Source organism: Xiphophorus hellerii, chromosome 19, assembly GCF_003331165.1.
Source record: "Xiphophorus hellerii strain 12219 chromosome 19, Xiphophorus_hellerii-4.1, whole genome shotgun sequence".
NCBI lineage: Eukaryota > Metazoa > Chordata > Actinopteri > Cyprinodontiformes > Poeciliidae > Xiphophorus > Xiphophorus hellerii.
This window is the reverse complement of record NC_045690.1, coordinates 22,891,231-22,913,586: the sequence shown is the minus strand read 5'-3', so window position 1 is coordinate 22,913,586 and position 22,356 is coordinate 22,891,231. Positions and strand designations below refer to the sequence as shown.

Below are 22,356 nucleotides of genomic sequence, written 5' to 3'. Positions count from 1 at the left end.
ATTATAGAAGCTTAATATTTCTATGTTTTATCCACATTTTTATACACGAGACCATTATCTTGTCGGAACGATGAGCAGTCTCGGTTTCCACCATCAAAGTGGTGCAACGTGCAAATAAAAAAAGATGATTATCATAACCAGCTGAGGAACCCAAACAAACGTCCAAATTTGGTCTGGATTGGATAAAAAGAACGAAAGTTGATGGACTAGGTTTAAAAGTGGGGGTTATCGCCATGGGAACAGTGAATTTAAATGAAGAAATGTCAAATATTCTGTCAGAATTATGCCAGGAAAAGTGAAAGGTCAACTTTTCAATTTGTGCGGTTTGAAAAAAATGAGCATAAATTTAAATTAAAGCACTCCGCTCCCATTTTTAAATGCAATCGAAGTTGTATGTTGCAACTTGATACCGACCCGACAAATAAAACAATTCAGATGCATCACCAGAAGTTGAAAGTATTGATTTTCATGCCAACAAAACATATTTCATGCACACTCCCCTAAAGGGAAAAACAGCCTTTGAACAAAGACGCCGTCGACCCAGCAAAACATCCATTTGCATGCTTTTTATTTTTTAGTAAACAAAACTGTTCCGCTTCCCGCACTGCTCACTGAACAAACAGTAAACAGACACGTTCCAGAACAACGTCGCCTTCAAAACGCAGACATCCACCATTCCTCTTAAGAGTTTAGTATAATTCCAGTATTGCAAAAACAGAATCAAAAAGAACTAAAGTGCAGGTCGTTCATTAAGAAGAGTCGACACAAGCGTCCAGCTTCCAATTCAAGGCTTGTGATAACAAAAGAAGTTTGGAGTGAATACTGCTACAGTTTGAAAACCGATTAATAACCACTGGTGTTTATTAGTGAATAAACACCAGTTAGTGAAGAAGAGTCTATTTTTGTTTGTTTGTTTTATAGAAACAGTCCAGACCTAAATATGTCGCATTCACTGTAACAGATCACAATTAATGATAAAAAGACGGCTACTGTTCAGATTGCAGAAGCAGGAATAAACGGTAACACTTTATTTGAAGTACTATGTCATGTCAGTCATAAGACTGATATAACACTGTAATAAACACGATATAACAGCTGTCATGAACATGAAGCAGTCTTCATGAATGTTTATGACTGTTGTCATGAAGCGTCATTTGGTAAATAATGAGACTTTTAATGCAAATTTTACACTTTCAATTGACTTTTAATGTAAGTTTTAATCCAATTTTGCATAAAAATGTAATTATTTACCAAACAAATACCAAGTTGACACTTTTAAAGTACTTTTAATCCAAATGTGCATTAAAAGTTTCATTATTTACCGAACGGCACTTTATGACAACAGTCATAAATATTCATAAAGACTCCTTCATGTTCATGACAGCTGTTATATCATGTGTATGACAGTGTAATGTTGGTCTTATGCACACCCCTTCAAATAAAGCGTTACCGAATAAACATTTGGATTTTGATTAATGCACCTGTAAGCCACAAAAAAAAGACAAATGTTTAAAAATAACAGTGGATGTAGTTGGGTAAGAACTGAGGATTGACCTATGAATAATATTAAATGGACACTATTCAATAGAAAACACTATAGTCTGTTATAGTCACAACAAAACGTTATGAGTGACATCTCATTTCATTGTACAATCTTCAGAGTCACAGAAGGCATTTAACAGTACTGCAGCACTCAGTATGGCATATCGAGGCGTGTTTGAGGCCTGCGATGAGTTACAGTAGTGGAGGGAACGTGAAAGCAAAACAAAAACAAAATATAAATAATAAACTGTAGTAATCAGAGATGACACGCTTACTTCTGCAATCCCAGCTGTCAATAATCTTCCAGGGCGCTGTGCCTGTAAGGCAGCAAATCCTTTATGTGGTTACAGCGGCACCTGCTTCTGGATTGTCTTGATCTTCCTTTCTTTCTTTATTCCTTCTTCCTCTCTGCGTTCCCGTTGAGCGTCTCCCGACGTTTTCCTGTTTCTTCATGTATGCTGAGAGGGGAAAAACTTCAGCACTGCTCCTGTTCTGCTCTGTGGCAGCAGAAGGGCATAATAAACCGACGCCGCAGTCCTTCAAATATGTTTCTAATTCCAACATGGCCGAGCGGCGAAGGCCGCAGCAGGGAGGTGGAGGGTGGGGGGGTTTTATTCGTCAGTGTGAGAAGAGGATTTTACTGCTCAGTGGGACACACGCTGCGATCTCTGCAGCAGAAATAGTGAACCACCACGCCGTTGGGATACCTGGCAAACGCACTGAAAGACAACCAGAGGATTTATTATTATCCTTCCATTCCACGTGACGTACTACGAAGTGTCACTAAAACTGCAAAAACTATGAATGCAACCTGAAAGGAATACTGCTGTGCTTAGTTAAAGTCAGTTCCTCCAGGAAGTTGCGACTATTAGAACTATTAAAGGGAACGTTTTATGCACAACTCATTGTTTTCTACTTCCAATTTTCACGAGTGAGTGTAAACAGGCCTTAAAACAGCTCATTCTAAAAGGAGCAGATTAAAATCTCACTAAGAATTATTTTGTGCAAAAAAAAAAAAAAAATGTCATGAGCATGTTTCGTATAGACTAGTTCAAGGAAGCATAGCAGGTCACATTTAATTCAAATTCACTCATCATTCGCAATTTTTCTACAGACTTTAAATTTTCACTGGTCATTGCAATTTTTCCGCAAATCTGACCAACGTCCTCCAACATGGCCGCTTTTAACGCGTTTTCTGGGGAATCCGGGAGGAATTTCATCGATTGATGAAACTGTCGCTGTTTTTTAATGATACATGGAATAAGACAACCTTTCTTTCATCTGACACTCCCACACCATCGTCCATTCCAAAAAGTTGCCACAAGATCAGTAATTTTAGGCCGCAACATCAACAAAAAAAAATATGTCGCAACATCCTGGAGGGAAATCGGAGCCCTCGACCTTTCCCACATTTTCTAATATTACAACCACAAAACTCAATTTAGTGAAAAACTGCCTAATGAAATAATATTTAAGAATGGGTCCCAATTCATGTGTCCCGCTAGAGTCAAGAGGGTCACATGAAAAGCGTTGGAGGGCCGGGTTTGGCCCCCAGGCCTTGAGTTTGAAATGTGTTGTAATGTTTCAAGGCTCATGCAAGGCACTCTATCCCATTTAATCAAATTAGAAAACAGTAAATTTGAAAAAGTACAACTCATAAAACATAGTAATTATTTTCCCCTATTCGTTTCACATTTTGAGTCATCTCTTATATGAGATCATGTTACCTGTTTCCTATCTTCTTCTTACAGACTCTGCAGGTTTTTTCTTCTGTTATGACGCATTTAACCTGCTGGTGGAAGATTCGTTCTTCCTGCACCTGAGAACAGACACAAAATCAGCTTTAACATCTTTTCCCCGAACTAGACATCATCAAGACAGACAAAAAAAAAGGAGAAAAGAACATCCATCCATCCATCAGATGAGATCATACTGAGCAACACCGATGTTTCAGCATCATGAAGAATCCCCTGAATGATCTACACCAGAAAGTTTTCAAGTATTGTGTAAATGTCCAATCCCTTTAGGATTTTCTTTAACAATGTATCAGATTATGTTCTAAAAAGGCCCCCAGGAATATGCCTGAACAAAATCTCTCCACTTAGGCATCCCACTATCAATCGGATCTACCATAAAGACATTTCCCAGATCTCACCCTGAGGAACTCGGCCTGCAGCAGACTCTTCAACACCTGGTTGCAGCGTTTCATTTGGGCCTTCTCCTCCAGGACGCTCTCCAGGAAGACCTTTATCTCCTGGATCTGAGTGTTTGCTGGGAGCAGATTCATAGCCTGGAGAAACAGCGGCCACAAAAATATGGGTTTAAAAAAAAAAAACAGAACAGGTCAACGATTCAAAACGTGACATGGAAAAAGAGACGCGCTGCGAATCTCACCAAGTATTTTTGGTCGAGTTTCTAGTGTAAATATCTTAATACACTTGAAATGAGACAAAACTAATTACTAGCTAACTTTTCAGCAAGCTAGCTTGTTTTAAGTGAATAATTCCTTAATATTGATAAAAAAAACTGCGAGTTCCACTGGCAGATTATTTCAAATAAAACATGGGAAACATTTTTGTTAAGTGAAATAATCTGCAGCTAGTTTTTCCATCAACATTAAGGAATTTATTGACTTTAAAAGAAGCTAGCTTACTGAAAAGTTAGCTAGTAAGCTAGTTTTGCCTAATTTCAAGTGAACCAAGATGTTTACAACTACACCAAAAGAACTTGATAAAATGTGGTGTTTTTGCAGTGCCCAAATTGTTTCTGAATCCATGGGGTCATGAATATGACTTCTTAATGATTTAAAAGACATATTACTTAAAAGTGTAATATAAAGTATTCCAGGAAATTCTGAATAAATTAGCATTGTTGCTGCAGGTACACCTTTTTCTGAAGAATGAGAGAAAGAAAAAAAAAACAAGGCTGCAACTCAAGTTAGTTACTCAAGCCTCCATCTTTTATTCATGGCAAAAGTTCCGAACTGAAGTGCAAACTTTAAAAGTGCAAAGTGTACAAGAAGTGATTACCTTGGTGGTGTTGAGCTTGCTGTGGTGCAGCTCCAGGACATGCAGGGCCGCCTGCAGGTTGGCCTGAGGCTCAGTGAGCTCCATCTTAATGGGCCCCAGGCAGTGGGCGTCAGGGGGGGACAGGTACATCCGCAGCAGAGACAGATAAACCTGCGAGGCAGTCACAGCACTTCAATCTTCCCTACATTCAAGCTCTATCTTGTTTTAGCTCAATTCAATCAGAACGAACGAGCTACGGAGGCAGACACTGAGGTTTTACTTTTAGATCATTCAAGCAGCAAACGAGATAGAGAAAGTGAGAGGACTTTTAGAAGATAACAGGAAGGCAGAGTTGCTCTGCTTTATCGTTTTCAGCCTGTGTCTGTCAGAGGATGCTTCATCTGAAAATACTGGACTGGTTTTGTTAGATTTTAGAGACTACTTTCTCTAAAACATGCTGAGTGATGTTATTTCTGCTCCATGTAATAAATACATAACGACCAGGAAGACCAGAAAAAATGTGAACTTTTATTTTTATGAGAAGATATTTTAAAAAGTCAGCTAAAATCAACATCAGCAGGTTAAAACTTCATCAGAAGTTACCCTCAGTATTCATTTTCTGCATCTATATTTATATTCAGTAATTAGTGGGACAAAAAAAAACACCAAAAAAGTGACTGAAGAAAATGTTTATCACTGTAATATAAAGTATTTAAGCTCTACTTTACTGAAACACCATTTATAAACACAAGTTTCCTTTTTTTCCCCAGACTGTAGAGAAACTCATCCATTTTTTGCCTGTAATTAAGATGTTTTTCTTTTTATCTCTGAAAAAAGAAAAGAAAAACGATGCTCTCCAAGTTCTCCTCTTCACACCACGTAGTGCAACGTCATCTGCAAACATTACGACCTGCCTGATTTCTCAACCTCTGAAAGTGGACGGGTCTCAGAGCAGATCCCTGATGTACTTCAAACCCATCTGCGACTCCCACAGCACACCTCACCGCTGTCTTCCTCCTCTCTAATTTCCTTCACTCCCTGACTCACCATCTCTCCTCCAACTTTCCTAACAATTGAACTGAACACCAACAGCCAAGTTATAAATGTAATTATTTGTGAGCTTTAGTTTATTTACTAGAGTTCTCCTGGTTAGAAAGATGTGCTGTAGTTTCTCTGCTGTGATGATGGCTTTTATTGCAGAATGTGATAAAAACAGGAGAAAAAACAAAAGTACTTACATCTTTATTTCCTTCCACTGAACTGTTGTAATGCCGGTGGCAGTATCTATATGATAAAAGAAGAGAAAATCATAATCAAGGACTCAAAGCCACAAAAAAATGCTCATAGAGTTTTATATAGTCATAACAGTTCAAATGAGTCATCTGCTCTTATAATTTACAGAAAGAAATTCCCTTTAAAATATGACTTTTGGCAACAAAGTGATTCAATCAGACAATATTTGCTCATCTTAATTCCAGTGAGCGCTCAGAAGGCTGCTGTTATTTGAGGTGAGGCGTTTGCACAGGTACTCACTCTTCGGCCATGCGGGTGTCGCTCAGAACGTGAACATATATGAAAAGCGCCTGCTCGTGTTTTCCCATGCGACCCAGGAGCAGAGCCCGTTCCTCCAGCAGCCCTTAGAGATGCAAAACAAGGAGAACAAGGTCAGCGAGGCGGCCGAAAACCGCTGGGCTGGAGTGCCACATTTTTCTAAGTTACATCGAGCAGAAATAATGGGAAACACTTGATACTTTACTGCTGTTAAATATGTAATCTTATATTCTCGTTTATAAATATAACTTATGTTTTTATATGTGTAAAGGAGTTTTAAAATAAATTCGTCTCTTATGGCATTATGACTCCCTCTTGCTTGGTAAGGAAATATATACGATAGAGAGAGGGAGAGTGAAAGATACAATAGATATTTGATTAAAAGATGGAGAGAAACAGATGAGATATTTATATAAATGAAAAGATCTAAACAAAGACAGTACATACAAGATGCATAAGAATCATTTTCAAGTTTGGTTTTTTTCCACTTTGGAATGTTGTGTCGATTGTGTGGACATGTTTAAGATCTCCAAAGATCAATTGTTAAGCTACAGGTGAACCGACTGCAGTTTTCTGGCCGATCCACGATCTTTAAAAAGTCTAACATGCCAATTCTGATTTTGGCCGACGCAGATTATCTATTTATTTTTGGTGGTATATGAAGCACAAATAGACGATTGTACTGGTGGGGTTCGTAACCAGGGGAAATGTTAAGCGGAAAAAAAGATAAACTCGAACTTTTTTCCTGTGGTTTCCATCCCTGGAAACAAAGCATCAATACGTAGAATAAATGAAAATGACTCAAGTTAACTGTTAAGGACATCTCAAATAGAAATCTGGTGGATTCTCTTTGCTCAGAGATTAAGCAACTGAAATCAATAAGGTTTTCCAGGTTCTTTAAACATCTTTACAAAGTTATTAACACATTTGCAGAAGCAGCAGAGCTTCAGGAACATTTCCTACCATCAAATGGGAAGTCGCTGATGAGTCTGGCAGGTTCATAGCTGGTGGAAATATCCAGAAAAGACAGCAGCTTGTTCCTGAACTCTCCCAGTTCACCTTGCTCCTGGCCGGCAGGAACGGCAGAAACCCCTACGCAAAACAAAAACAATCTCATTAGCACTGATCGTGAGACGATGGATACTCACTCTCTAAATGTACGGTCTTTCCATTTAACAATGCTTAGATGACAGGACAAGTAACTCAACTTAGAATGTCAGTTCGTGTCATCCTACCATTAGAAAGAATGACACCATCTTTGGTTAAAAGTAAAATTCCTCGGATTGCAAAAACATACCCACTTCTGTTCCCCCCCTCAAAAAAAAGGAAAACCTTTCAGTGCCGGGAGCTTCTGCTCAACAAACCTTCTGGCAGCGAGTTGAGGTACTGCTTCATCAGGCCTTGAACCCTGCTCAGATACAGCTGAATAAGCACGTTGTGAAACTCGGGGCCCTTCTCGTCCCACACATAAATGATGTGCTCCAAATACGGGACGGCCAGCTCCACGAAGCCTTCCTTCAGGAACTGCAGCACTTTGTCTCTGGGCAAAGTCTCCACCTCGGGCAGATCTTCAGTGAAGATCTAAAGAGGAGGAGACGTTTTCAAAACAAGCCAATATAAAAAAAACAAAACAAGATATTTACGTAACTTGAATTTCCTATTTGCTACTGTAGCTGGGACACAAAGTGGAGAATAAATAAACATTTTTATGCAATTACTTTTAAAATATGTTTGCTCACCTTCAGGCCATCCTCAGGACAGATTTTAAGCACCCAGGGAGAAAACTCCAAGATTATCCCCAGATTCTCTGATCCTGTGAGTGAGAAAAGTTCACAAGGTGGGGAATTACAAACAGTTGATTTTTGTTCATTTTATTTTTTTAATATGTACAAAAATACTTACAGCATAAAGCATAAGGTCAAAAATTTGCTTTACACAATCAAGGAAGTTAAATGTATCAATATTCCTGCTCTTTGTTCGCTGCTCTACATAATCTTACTTTTATTACACACAAACAACAAATAAACCTGTATTTAATAGTTACTCCACCAATATTGTATGTATTTAATATTAATTAAATACATGCGTTATAACATGTGCTTGATTTTAGTGCATTTAATTTTAATTACGGTAAATTAACAATATTTTTGTCTTCAAATCTCACCAATAAGACCAAAACAAAACTAACAGCAATAACAAAAACACCAACAATAAGTGAATCATATTAGATAATATGTCCAGTAATATTCAGATATTTATATGAGTATTATGTCCAGCAATACAAATATTGCTGAACTAAAAACTAAAATCTATTCAGTGTAAACATTAAAAAAAAACCACATGCCTTGCAAAAATATTTTGAACATTTTGTCTCGTTACAACTGCAAGTAAAGCATTTATTGAGATTTCATCTGATCCGAAATGTACTTTGTGCCCCCTTTACTCTCACAGCCCTAAATAAATGAGCAGAGCAACTGATTGTGCTCTGAAGTCACCTAATTAGTAAGAATCAATTAGTTTCACCACACAAACCTGGCTTTTATGAAAAGTGTGGCAAGAAACAACCACTGTTTTAAAAAAAAGAAAATCGTAAGAATCACACAATCAACAAGAGGACCAAAATGAAACTTTTTGACCTGCATGCTGCCTAAAAACAAAATGGAAAAACAAGGTGGTGTGGAAGAAATTCATTTTCACAAAACTTAAATCCACTTGAAAATTCATGTCCACCCTCCGTCAGACTGAGGTTTAGCTGTTCAAAGAAAAACGGGCTAAAATATCTGGATATAAATGTTATTTTTCTTCCACTTCTTGACATTGCCATACTTCATGTTCATCACATAAAATCCCAATAAAATGCATCCAAGATTGCGGGAGCAACATGGAAAAAACACTTGGAAAAGTTCAAGAGGCACAAATCCTTTAAACCAGCCAACTCGGCTGAGTCTCACCCAGTCGTTGGAGGTACTGGACGGTTCGCTCATGACCTTTCAGAGGAGAGTTGGCCTTGGTGGACTGGTCCAGCAGGACCTGCAAGGCTGAAACAGAGCAAACAAAGTGAGAACAACAACATGGCGGCGGGTGACGGCACAGCGGGAGGGAACGCATGATTGGCAGTTTATACGGCACAGCAGGAGGTCGTGTTTGTGGCACGCCACATGACATAACCCAGCACATCCACAGCGTTAGCTGGTGGCTACAAACAGCTGCTTTTAATTCAGAGGTAAACTTGAGCAGCGTGACATCACAGGCATAAATCAGGGCAGGCCTACTAGGACCAGCTGCGCCCGCGGCGTCCAGAATGGGCCGAGACCACAAAGAGCAAACCGCTGTGATTTGTGGAGGGAAGCTCCTCTGACCGCGTAGCCTCACAGAGCTGACTCCCAAACCCCGAAGGATTCGGCTTTGTTACGAGCAGCCAACCGGTGCCCGGCGATGTTCTCCGTAATGGACCAACTGGGCTTATAATGGCCGCATTGTGCAACTCTGACCGGAGATATTCGAAGAAATGATCGGAGCTGGAGCGAAATGAGACGACAGCTGACAAATATGGAGCAGGGCTGACATTTAAACCGCTAATTTAAAACCCGAGTTTCAAAGAAAAAAAGCAGATGATGAAGCGGATCACTTGTTCTGCTTTCTACTGTCAAGCCGAGGCCTGCGGCAAATAAACAACACAAACAACTCAGACTGTGACAACAGCTATATTTCAGCTGACTCATAGTAACTTTCACATTCGAATAAAACATTTTATTTCCGTAATTAAACAATGACAAAGCAAATGAGGACTGTAAAAAGTCGATGTTTTAAATGCGTAAATCATAAATGGTGATTTCGATCTGCACACTTATCAAAGAGCTGGACTTTAACCAGCCAAAGGAAAACAATAGAGCCATATTCATTGTCCCATCTTTGTTCTTTCTAGACAGTCACTTGGTTCCTGTTAAAATATTTTATTACTGCAAAAACAAAATATTTTACAAAGTATTTTTGGTCTAGTTTGTTGTGCAAATATCTTAGTATACTTAGAATGAGAAACTAACTTTTTAGCAAGATGTAAGAGCTTATTTTAAGTAAATAATTCTTTAATATTGACAAAAAAAACCCCACTTGTTCTATTGGTGGATTTTTCCACTTACAATATAGGAAAACGTCTTGTTACAAGTTAAATAATCTGCCAATGGAGCTGGAACTTTTTCAACAACTTTTTCATCCTGCTGAAAATTTACTTTTAAGCTAGTTTAGTGTCATTTCAAGTGTATTAACATATTTTCTCTAGAAACTAGACCAAAAATACTTGGTCAAATTTTGTTTTTGCAGTGATGGCAATCTGTCAAGCACGTCAAGCGTTTCAATATTTTTTCTGACAAATACATGTTCTCTCTCAACCAGAACCAGACTGTTCTGGGATAGACTTGTTAAAGCTGCATTATGTAATTTTCTATAGAAAGTGTTTTTTATGCATTTGTTGAAACTGTCACCATGTCGTGACAATACGATATGATTCAGTTAATCTGTGAAAACATTGAGATGATCTGACTTCTCCCAGTGCCAACTAGAAACAACCAATCAGGGCAAGGAGGCGGGGCTTAGCGCTGTCAATCACAATCTTGTGTAAAAAAGATATAAGTTTGCGTGGGAGAATCTGTTCGCTGGGAAACTATTAGACGTGGACTCTGCGAAGTAGTGGTGAGCAGAAACACATTGCTGAAAGAAGTTATAAGAAGTCAAATGGCAACAAGAAAGAAATTTGTATCTTTTAATTTTGCAGAGACATACGCTACATGTATCCTATCATTCAACGTATAATATTTTAGGTGACCTCCTAGCATCAGCAAAACATCTTAAACAGAGATAAAAAATAAAATAAAGGAATATTTTATTTAACAGTGACGTGAAAAATGTAAAAAGTCGAATTTTTGTGACAATCCGACCTGTTAAGGTGTTTCCATCGAGAGCTGCTTACCTTTCTGGTGCAAGCCCTTCTTTTCGTAGAGAATGATGAGCTCGCTGTACTTCTGAGACTTCTTCAGAACGTACTCGCTCTCCTCGATGTGGCAGTGGTTGTTCTCCAGTCGAAGGAGGGGAGAGACGAGGGCCACATTGGTCTGCAAGGAACAGACGAACAAAAAACAACGTTTAAAAACTTGAGTCCATCACTCCCAGTACAGAACCCCAGCACGACCTCTGCCTCATCAGATATGTAACAGTTAAACAATCAAAACACAAAAAAGTTGTTTTGTTGTCATTTTCAGGATGTATCTTCCAATTTTATAGCGCATCTAAAAGTGAGGTTGTGTTTTGTTGTACATAAGGTTTTGTTATCTGTATGTCAAGACTCCAATAAGTAGTTTTCAGGCAGATTATCAGTGGGAACTGAAATCAGCGTTACTTAGTAATAATAAAATTAGAAGCTGCATCTGCTTCTATGTGACACGTGAACAAAAAATTGACACTGCACATCACACTGAACACATAACCGTAGTGAAACATGGTGATGGCAGCATCATGGTGTGGGGGTACATTTGTTTTGAGGGGGCTGCTAACGCGAGACTGGAGTGAACGTGCATCTTCTATCAGCAAAGCGACCTTTAACATACAGCCAGAGTTAAAGATTAATGACCCAGTCAAAGTCCAGACCTAAACCCAATACAGAATCTGTAGTCAATCTTGAAAACAGTACCTCCATTTGATCTGACTGACTATGATATTTTACAAAGAAGAATAGAAACAAATCTCTATCAGTGGATATAAAGCTGATCAGGACATCTCCAAAAAAGTGATAAAATCAGCAGTGATTGATGATTGTTCTATTAATTTGCGACTCAAAGGCGCCGAGTGCAAATGTACGCAACACTTTTTATACTTTTATTTGTTAATATAAATGTACAAACCATACGCTGAAGTTTGTGGTCATAATGTGACAAAACGTGAAATAATTCTAAAGGGTGCGAAGAGTTTTTCAAAACCCTGTGTAATAAATAAACCAGACGTGAGTGAATAATTAACAAATGTCACTTTGGTCTTACGTGCAGATAACATTTGAGCAACGTGGTGTCGATGATCTGCAGGAGTTTTTTGCGGCTCTTAATAGTCGGCGTTCCCTCCATGAGCGGCGACGTTGTGGACGGGCTGGTGTCATTCAGCTGTTTGACAAGATGGCTGCGTTTCTGTGAGAACCAAACAAACAAAAGAGGGGGTTTTTAAAATTTACCACAATTTATGTTATCCCAACGTTTAAGCATTTTCACACAGGCAGAGTATTTTATTTAACGCCATTTGTCATAAACACACACCTGGGTGAGGTAATCAATAAGAGCCAGATGAGCTTTCTCCAGTTCGGCCCCAGACAAGCTGGGCAGAGGGTTGGGGTAATGCAGCTGTTTGCGGTAATCTGATGGGAGCAGGTCCGGGTAAAGTCCGATCACATGCGTGGGATCTGCCGGCCACAGAACAAATATGTAAAATGACAAGATTTTAATAAGTATTCTAAAAAATTTACAGCACATTAACGCAATGGGAAAAAAAGAAGAAGGCGGCAAGAATCATGTTTTATCAGCCATTTAGAGCGTTTTTATTTTTTTAGTTAAATTTTTACAGAGATGTGACGCTTACATATGAGCTCATAAAATTCTGTTTCAATAGGAAATATGAAACAGTGACGAAATAATTATAAATATGCATCGAGAATTGATTCAGCAAAACTAAAAACAATCCTTTAAAATTTCCAATCTGTTTGGTCATTTTCAAGGTCAATTTGTGACAGGAAAAAAAAAACACGAATAAAAAATAAAGGGAAAAGACCGAGTACTTCATTGATTCGAGTTTTTGGGAAATTGCCACAACTGAAACCAAGTATGTCTTGGTTTCTATTATTTCTGGATATTTTACTGACAATTTTATTATCGTGTTTTTTTAAATATTATTTTTGTCAAACTTATTTTTATTTCCTATTTTATCATTTAAATATCTACGCTGTTGTAATGATTGTGCCATTTGGTCGGCTGAGGTTGTTGCGTAAATAAAATTGGACAGAACATGAGTACAGCTGCAGTATTTTGCGTAGGTTTGACCCGTGTGTGTCCCGTTCGTGCCAGAGAAGTCGTACCTGTACCAAGCTTAGCAAACACCTGCATGGAGTCATCAAACTTCTTCTGGCAAAACAGGTTGAAGGCGTAAAGATTCTGGATGTGATGTATCTGCTGCTTCTTTTCGCCATCTGAATCGTCCTTCATTTTCTGAAAAAGAAAAAAAATAACAATATAAAAGGGAAATGTGATCCACCCTAAAGTTTTAGTTATTTTGTTGTGTAAAGAGCACTGACATGCAAGAAGACTACTTTAGGAAACGATTTTTATAGCTGCGCCTCATCAAAATTGGATTTCTAGTCTAATTTTATATTGCATTTAAGCCACAGGTAGGCTGAATTCTCGGGGGAATAAAACGCGAGCTCTGCAGCTCGTGCTTACCGCCAGCTGAAGAGCGAGCTCGAACTGCTTGTCCTGGAGAAGCTGCTGGATCTGGCTGGCTATCGACACCGGCACCAGGCGCCAGACGAAGTGGTTGCTGGCGACGTACACGATGTTTGGCCTGCGAGGGAAGAGAAAGCATTTTAGATACAAGCACAGGACATCAGCAGCAAAGATGAGAAAAGCCCTCAAAATGAAACTGTTCTCACATTATATAAAGAAGAAACACATTGCAGACCAATGGTTATCAAAATCTACTTTTGACCGTTTTATTTTGTTAGTTTTTGGGGCTACATGTCCTTTTGTCCTTTTCCCCACCACCTACCTTTGCAGTTTTTTTTTTTTTTTATATATATATATATAATTCTTCATTTATGCAATTTGAGCTCTTGATTGTATTTCTAGCTGACCATGAAAGAAAAAAAATGTATACACCCTACAGGACATTATGTACCCTGAAGAATTTAAAGTTGTGTCCCATTTATACTCGGAGGTGGAATTAAATTCGACGACTCCAATAGACAAATCCTACATGCAGAAGTCAATTATAAAAATTTTCGGTGTGGTCGAGGGACAGAATAAATGAAAACTCAGAAAGATACAATATCAACAAATTTTTTTTTTTTTTTTTTTTAGAAACTGTACAATCAAACTGCACTGTATCTGAATAAGGCTGGATTGCTGAATAGTTTTGGGTTTATGTGCATTTCATAGGTGGTAATCGGGTAGGAACCATGTGCAGAAGCAGCCTCAGGTCATCTGAGATCTGCCTGCTCAGTGTTACCAGCATGAGAAGTAAATATGAGGCAACATGTCGTTTCTTTCTTTCATGTCATTACGTCTTATTTGTTTATGCTTTTCTTGACTTTTTGATGCATTGTTCCTTTTTGTTTTAGTGCCTTCTTGTTCTTTTTTCTGTATAAATCTTGATATTACTCTGCATTTGAACGGTGATATACAAATAAATTTAACATGCAGGTACAAAACGGGAGTAACACGGGATGAAATGGTAACACATATGTCTGGAATGGGGCAACAAATTGGCGAAGAGGGAGAAAAAAAACCCCAAAACAAACCGACTCAGTCCTTTTTGTTTCTAATAATTGCAGCCTCCAAATTGTAATGCTTAAAATGCGGTCGATTTATAAGCTATTATGAGAAGCTAGCAAAACAAATTTATCTTCCATAGCGGAGAAACACAAATAAAAGCCAGAAGCTTTACTTGAAAAGAGATTGTTACAAAAAGGTCAGTCTTCTATGTCAAAGTAGACAACACAGGGGGTTTTTTCCACTTTTTTTTTCTCGTCTTCGTTTACGGCTGTGAAGTCCGTCTCACCCTGCTGAGGTGATGAAGCGCGGCCTCTGCAGCTCCACATTCTGCACCAGCAGCCGTGGCTCTAAGGTCCGTATCTCCACGTACCGAGGGAGGACCGCAATGATGTAGGGAGGCTGGTGCTCTGCGGAGATAAAAAAAAAAAAAGAAAAAGTTTTTTATATTTATTCGTTTGCGTTAAACCGTTTTTTTTTCCAGCTTAAAAGGAAAGACAGGGTTATTAAGAGAAAGTTTGTGACCAGGACTAAATGCAACAGAATTTAATGGACCAGGAACTAAGGACACACCGATCCACTTTCTTCACTTCCGATACCGATATCTGAGGTTACGTGTCGGCCGATACCGATCCGATACAGAAAAACAGTGCTGGACTGACTCAAAATGTTTATTTTTTTAAAGCCAAACCTAAATTTACTAGGTCTACTAAATTATAAAGCAAACTTAATAGCTTCACAACACAACTTTTATTTGTTCGGTCAGTGCAGTTAGGAGTATAGTAACTAATGTAAAATAAATAATAAGCTGTCAAAAACAATAGCTTGACTACCTTGGTCAAACATGTAAAAATGAACTGCAACAAACTTTTGAAATGGTCAGAAAGTGCAAACAAGAACTCAAAACATAATGTAAAATATATAAATCATGACGTCGCTAAAAACACAAAGCGTTGAATTGAACTGAGTAGATAACATCAGAATCAGAACTAGAATTTCTTTTAATGTCACAACGAAATTAAAAAAACTAAAAACTCTCAAAGAAACACAGAACAGCTGGGATGTTAAGACTAAATAAAATAAACAAAGATCAGGTTTCAGATGGATTTGCTGAGTTCAGAGCAACAACAGCTTTTGGGTAGAAACTGTTTGTTCTCGATTTTATTGCCCTGAAACGGATCAGCGCATCTCTAGTTGGAACAACAAAAACAAAAGAAAAATCTTTATGGAAATTCATAATCACTAAGGTTAATTCATCTGCAAATCCAGCTAATAGGCAACAGTTTTTGTAGATATGTGGCACATAATTCACCCTGGGAGAAAAAAAAACAACAAAAAAAAAAACTCCAGGTTGTTCTTTATAGACCCTGGATAGTCGAGCGGTTGAGGACGGTCCGTTTAAACAGATCTGAAACGGTGCCGCTCACGTCCGCCTCTGCCTTCCAGCTCCGCTCTGTTCGCAGTATGAGGATGAGGAAATTGAAAGCTGCATAAAACCAGTGCTTGGAGGCTTCATTTCCTCTTGTTGATTTTCCCTTCTGTATTCCGGTGAGAACAGAAACGCACAGCTTCTTAAACAACTACAGAGCTCATCATGGACCCTTGGTGAACTAGTCATGATGTAAACGCTTCATTTTCCGACACATGAAAGTCAAAAAATGGTTGTGACAGATAAAAGACAGCTGGATTACAGCAGAGAGAGAAAACGGTAAAATTTGAGCAAATACTTGACTTGAGTTTAAGTATTACTTGACTATAAAGAACAACTCATCAAACCTGCCATTGGATGAGCTAAAAAATAAAGTTGCCTTGTAGAAAATTGCTGAAAAACTATTAAGTATTATTAAAAATGCAGGGATTTTTAAAATCATTATTATGAGCTGAATAAAGTTTAACAGCAGGAATTTAAGTCTGGGCAAAATGGACTTAAGTTTTGTCACTATATTTTGTGCTAATATTGAGATAACAATAAAAGTGATAGAACTATCCATTGCTTCTTTTTTGGGAAAGTGTGACTGCAACTGTGTGCCACAGCAATTATGGTCCCACAAACACAAATACTGCTCTTGAAAAACATTTCCATTTGTAAAACTCTTCTTTAGGACACCTTCTTTATCTAGCAGTTCTAACTACATGTAGTGTGATTTCAACTATTCCTTGTTTCAAAGAACAATTGTGTTTACACTGACTTCATAATTCATTATATTTGTTATTTCTGTTATTTTTGTTTAATTACTTGGGATATTTAAAATGTCTTCTTGTTTCAGCGTAAAATCTTGGTACGAATTTAGAGCTTGTTGACGTTTGAGGATGTGTTCTTGCATTATGATGTCATTACCTTCATGTTACGTGAAACTGGTCTCAAAAACAACAATATTATCGTTTATCGCAATAACCTCTGGGACAATTTATTGTCCAGCAAAACTTGTTATTGTGACAGGCCTCTGCATGGCTTTCAAATATTTTTGCAAATCAAAACCTGAAAAGTGAGGTATACATTTGTATTCACCCACTATTCATTTAGTAGCTGCTGTTTGGTAGTTGCAGTCCATTTATGTATAGCTTTTTTTTTGTTGTAGTTTTCATTTCTTATTTAACCCACATAGATCTCTTCTCTGAGATCTATGTGGTTGTCGCTTGTGCCGTCTCTTCTGATTAAAGTCAAACATATGTCAATGCTGGGGAATAAGTTCTTACCCATGGCGATAGGGATATCGGTCCAGTTCAGGGCGCACTTCTGGGTGCAAACTCCCTCTTCGTTAAGCACCACGGTGAGGTCGTCCTGCCCAACAGCCACCTTCCCATCAGCCAGCGGGGCAACTAGAGGCTCCAACTGTTTCCCAGTGGGGAAGAGCTCCTTGATGGAGCCGCGGCCATCCAGCTGGTTCGCAGTAAACAGAGTCCAAATGTGTGATTAGACCAACAAGCAACTGATTTCATTCAAATATAAACATAACCTATGAGAGATCTTACAAAATTCACCATAAAAAAAAAATTATGAGAAAGAAAGACACATATCAGCTTATCCGTTGCTAAACACCTCAAATACAAACATATTCGGTGAAGTGCTGTGGTTTTTCAAATGTCTTGGCTTAGATTAAAGTGTTTTCTAGAGTCTTCAACTCTCCTGAGAACTACTTTCACTTACAAGACAAATTGCGGAGGTGCTTTTCACCAAAACATACCCGAATGAGGTAATAGTCCCGTTTGAAGCCAACACAGATGGAGTTTTCACACCAAGCCATGGACTTAGGAACATCTGGCACACCCAAGTCGCCCTGAGAAATGGAAACAAAAACACAGAGAATGCAGAATGCAGTGAAGTCGAAGCGGGCTGTGTGGAAAATTTAAACTTACAAACACACCGGCGACTCACGTGGTTTTGATGTAATTTAATTTACCTGCAGCTCATGGAACTCTCTATCTTTCCAGTAATACAGCTGGAGTTTCCTTTTCACCGCCACACACATTCTGAGGCTTTCCTCTCCGGAGCTCGTTTGCTGAAGATTAAAAAAATATATATATACAATGTTTAATTTGACACTAGAAAAGTCAAAAATGATGGTTACTTTATATAAACAGTTCAATTTTTTGGATGGAGAACAGCGGATTAGTTCATTTCAGCAAATTATGAAATGTGTTATAAATGTTACGTGGCTTTTTTTTTTTTCTCCCCCACATTTTTACCCTCCATATTTTGTGTCTCACTAATGGTTCTGCTTTCAGATTCCCACTTGGCACAAAAGATTCACGGTTTACTGTGTTCAAACTTCCTTTTCTACACACAACCGAGAACATTTTGACCACTGACATCCATGAACTAATAATCCTTAAGAAAAACTTCAAATTGAAGCAAAAATTAAAACAACCAACAAATAAAAATTCATTTGTAGTCATTGAAAAAGCAATCAGACTTCAAACTGATTGACACAATGCACTGCATGTTATTGGGATTTCCAGTGACAGTTACATTCAACTGTCAAATAGAAGAAAAATGATACATGGCTTTCTAAACTTTATACAAATAAAGTTCTGGTAAATGTGGCTCGCATCTGAGTTTAGAGTTAGCTGCTGTAAGTGAACCTCCTTTCCAGTCTCGAATATTTTAGAGCCTCCAAATGGATTTTATATAGAATTTCTCTGTATTTACCTCCATTCAGCTCTGGTTTGCTTTCATGTCCCTGCCTCTACAGCATGGTGCTGCCACCACCATGTTGACTATGGAGGTGGTGTGTTCAGGTGTGCAATAGTTTCTATACTCTAATTTCTGACAGCACTCCTGAAAAATGTTCAAAACTACGGTAGTTATAATGTTTTATAACCAAATGCTGCTTTGAGCTTTTGCATAACTTCGTCTTTGCCCGATGTGCGTTAATTGATGATCATGATGCTGTTTGTTTAGTAATGTTCTCTAAAAAAAACAAAGAAACAACAAAAACACATAAAATCCCAACAAAACACAGAGAAGTTGTGTTTTTAATGGCACAAGCACAAAAAAAAGAAGTTTAGAAGCAAAGTTTCTGTTATGCAGCTGCTTTTGACAACATTTTATCTCCGACCAGCTACATAATGTGTTACAGTAAACCAACTTGTTGAAAGAAGACAAAATGTGAAGTACTTGGATAATAACAAGAACTAAGCTGCACAAGACTTGGATAAGAGTTTAGATCCTCAAGTCATGAATTTGATTAGCTACATGGCTAATAAGAAATACTCGAGAGGAAACTCAGGAAGGTCAAATATCTTATATTGTCACCCCAAACATTCAAATATAGAGAAAAACATTTTGCAGACAGGCTTCAGCCTAAGAGATTTTTATCCTGTAATCAAGTTATATTTAGACTATAAAAATGACTTTTGAGGCCAAAGGATTTTTATTCATTATTATTATTAGTTGATAATAGTAGTGTTATTAAAAAGCGACAGACAAAGCTAAAATTTGCGGTTAAGAGTTGAAGCCAGAGAGACTTTAACTGACCTGCAGGTCACATGCAAACAGCGTGGCTCCTTTGGCTTTAGACACCACAGTGATCTGCTGAAAGGTCAGGAGGTCATGGACGTGGATGTTGTTCTCTAGAAGACACGAAGGAGAACAACTTAATCGACTTGTCTTGACTTAAAAAGTGCAAACAGTTTTGTTACATGTCCAAAGAAAAATGCAAAAAGAAAAACTTTTTTTTTTTGGTTGCACTGGTACACCCAACCTTTAATAATAATTTTCATGTTTGTGTTGAAAATTAACAATATTAAAGTTAGATATGTAATGTTGGTGGTAAAGAAACTATAAAAACATATTGTTGCACCTTAAAGTTGTGGCAGTGAAGCTAAATAAAGAAAAGTTAGGTCTGGAACACCGGTTTTAATCTCAACTATTTAGAGACTATTTTTAAGTCAATAAGCAATTAAACAAGAAAATGGATGAACTACACATTTATGATGAATAAATTGTAGATAAATAGGACGCCAAAACTTACCCAAAAGACTGACGAGAATTTTATACTGAGAGACGACGTATAGCTGGAGAAAGAGAAGAAACACAATAATTATGTTAAAATGCTTTTTAAACTGAACTCAACAAACCAGAGATTATTTCAAAATAAGATTTATTTAGAATAATACACCCAAGCAGGAAGACGTCTAATGCTTCCTCACAAACAAAAAACAAACGACTGGTTCTGGTATTGTTCCCAGTTTTATCCTACCTGTTGAATTTTCTTGGAGAAGTTCTTATTAGACTTTTCCAAAGTCACCTCAAACCGGTTGGTGGCTGAGGAGAAAACAAATTACGCAAATTTTCCACCAACACTTTGAAAAATGTATATCAGAAGTAAACCTCCAACACTCAGTCTGTTTTACCTGCATCCTTCTTGATTCTGTACAGGAGAAGATGCCCTGGTTTTGTTCCAACAAGCAGCCAATCCTCTGCAGGGACAAACACAGGGACGAAGTTTGAAATATAATGAGTTACCCTTTTAATACAGAAAGTCAGTCTACAAAAAGTGGATCCATGTTTTTTTTTCTATGTGTTTTTTTTAGTTATAGAGCAAAAAATAAGACATGTTTTGCTTTTTTTTTTTTTTTTCATGCAACAGTTGCAGGGTTTAGAGCAGAATGAAATTGGAAGCGGCTTGCAAGACATTTTGAGTGCAACCGTAAGTTGATCTGTGTGACGGAAACAGGATTAAAACAAAGTGAAACTGTTGGTGAAAATATCTTCAAATAAAACGTATATCATAATGCAAAACAACAATATTAAGCATAACAGTTTAATAGGGAACCAACTTTACAACAGCGTTTAAAATCAGCGCCAACTTTTTGATTTTTATTTTGCGCCAAAAATGTTTTGTGTTTTGTCTTTTATTAGCAAGGACAGAGAAAGAGTTTTACAATTGCAGGGTCACATATTATTCTGGAACAACCTTCTTATCCAAAGTCAGGCACACAGGGAAAATTCATTTCCCCCCCTTTTCTTTTTATGAGTGAAAATGATTATTATTTTTATATATTTTCATTTGTTATGTAGTTGCTGTAGTAGTTTAAAACTGTTTTTTTGGAACTTTTCCAACTTTTGCTTTATATCAACAACAAAAAAAAGTATATGGCATAATATACATCTTTTTTATTATAAAAAAATGTTATTAGAGGCTATTTATATTTCTGACTCCTTTCCCAGATTTTGCATCCATACTGGGCCATCCATCCCAGCCTTAGAGATGTTAGCTGAGACACTCTAGACCCGGGGGACACTCGGGACAGCAGGACAGCAAACACACAGAGGGACAATAACCCTCTGGAAGAGACTCACCCCAAGCCGCAAGACAGTCGATCTGAAGAGGAAGCTTCTGTAAAATAGGCACTGGCTCATACGCGTCATGCATCTTGAAGCAGTTTCGCTGATTCTATTACACAATGTTTCTGCTGGATAAATTGCCAGACAACAGCTGACGAGTCTGTCAGGGTGATGCAGCTTTTTAAGTCGCCATTAAACGCCGGCCGACCAGTTCCATGCGTCCAGAGTGACCGTAGAAATTGCAGTCTGGTAAATCCTGGTATTCTGGACAAATATGACAACTGAACACTTGGGGTAACAGCCAGCTATCGCCCCAACCATACCATAACAACAGCTGACTGTTAGCGAGCTAGCTTAGAAGTTAGCAAGCAACAGCTAGTGGTAAACATTGTTTTCTTTCACTGGCGGTCTACTGAAAAGCGAGTCGAGGCCGCCATCTTTCTATAAGTCCCAACGTAGCCGTAGGTGACAGCATACACTCAATAGTAGACGCAAAAACACTGAGAGTAGCAGCTTTAGTTTTTACTTCCTCTGTTGCTTCTCGCTGCTTCCTCACTGTTGACAGCTGCGCGAGCGTTTGACAGACACGTGACTGAACTCACGCGGAGCGAATTAAAGGTGCAGCGGCTTTTATTTCCTCCTAAACCACAAACAGCAGGAAAGTTATTCAGAAGGTTCTGCATTACATTCAGTTATTGACATTTTAAATTTGATACTTGTAGGAATGAAAAATCTTGTCCTCTTTATACACTGTAAGAAAAACAATAAAGAAAACATATTTTGACCTTAATTAACCCTGCAATTAGAAAACAAAATCATCTAAATGGCGCATGTGGACTCAGGGGTCTCAAGACGGTTCCAGACTTAAATATCTGGACTCTTGGCATGCCCATTTTAAAGTTTAATACAATAGTTAACTGTGAATTTATGACGAATAATTTTACTACTG

At 38.0% G+C, this 22,356-nt stretch overlaps 1 protein-coding gene across 1 annotated transcript; it reads right to left on the bottom strand.

Moving 5' to 3' along the window:
- Window positions 1–551: 551 nt before the first annotated feature.
- On the bottom strand, window positions 552–21,996 carry vps39 (VPS39 subunit of HOPS complex). The gene is made up of 24 exons (XM_032546278.1): window positions 21,423–21,996; window positions 20,474–20,539; window positions 20,320–20,384; window positions 20,092–20,134; window positions 19,596–19,690; window positions 18,019–18,117; window positions 17,803–17,895; window positions 17,315–17,498; window positions 14,907–15,027; window positions 13,571–13,691; window positions 13,210–13,339; window positions 12,398–12,540; window positions 12,131–12,271; window positions 11,068–11,209; window positions 9,053–9,139; window positions 7,841–7,914; window positions 7,466–7,682; window positions 7,065–7,193; window positions 6,084–6,186; window positions 5,789–5,834; window positions 4,572–4,721; window positions 3,698–3,832; window positions 3,270–3,361; window positions 552–2,261 (listed from the first exon to the last, which is right to left on the bottom strand). The coding sequence occupies exons 1-24, from the start codon at window positions 21,493–21,495 to the stop codon at window positions 2,180–2,182; spliced, it is 2,631 nt and encodes an 876-aa protein (XP_032402169.1). The 5' UTR covers window positions 21,496–21,996; the 3' UTR covers window positions 552–2,179.
- Window positions 21,997–22,356: the final 360 nt, after the last annotated feature.

Excerpts from the sequence above, each read along its gene's own strand:
- vps39 (XM_032546278.1), bottom strand. The coding sequence starts at position 21,495 with ATGCATGACGCGTATGAGCCAGTGCCTATTTTACAGAAGCTTCCTCTT. Across the intron at positions 13,692-14,906 it reads CGCTTCATCACCTCAGCAGG|GCCAAACATCGTGTACGTCG; the intron begins GTGAGACGGACT and ends CTTCCCTCGCAG. Across the intron at positions 9,140-11,067 it reads GAAGGGCTTGCACCAGAAAG|CCTTGCAGGTCCTGCTGGAC; the intron begins GTAAGCAGCTCT and ends GCTCTGTTTCAG.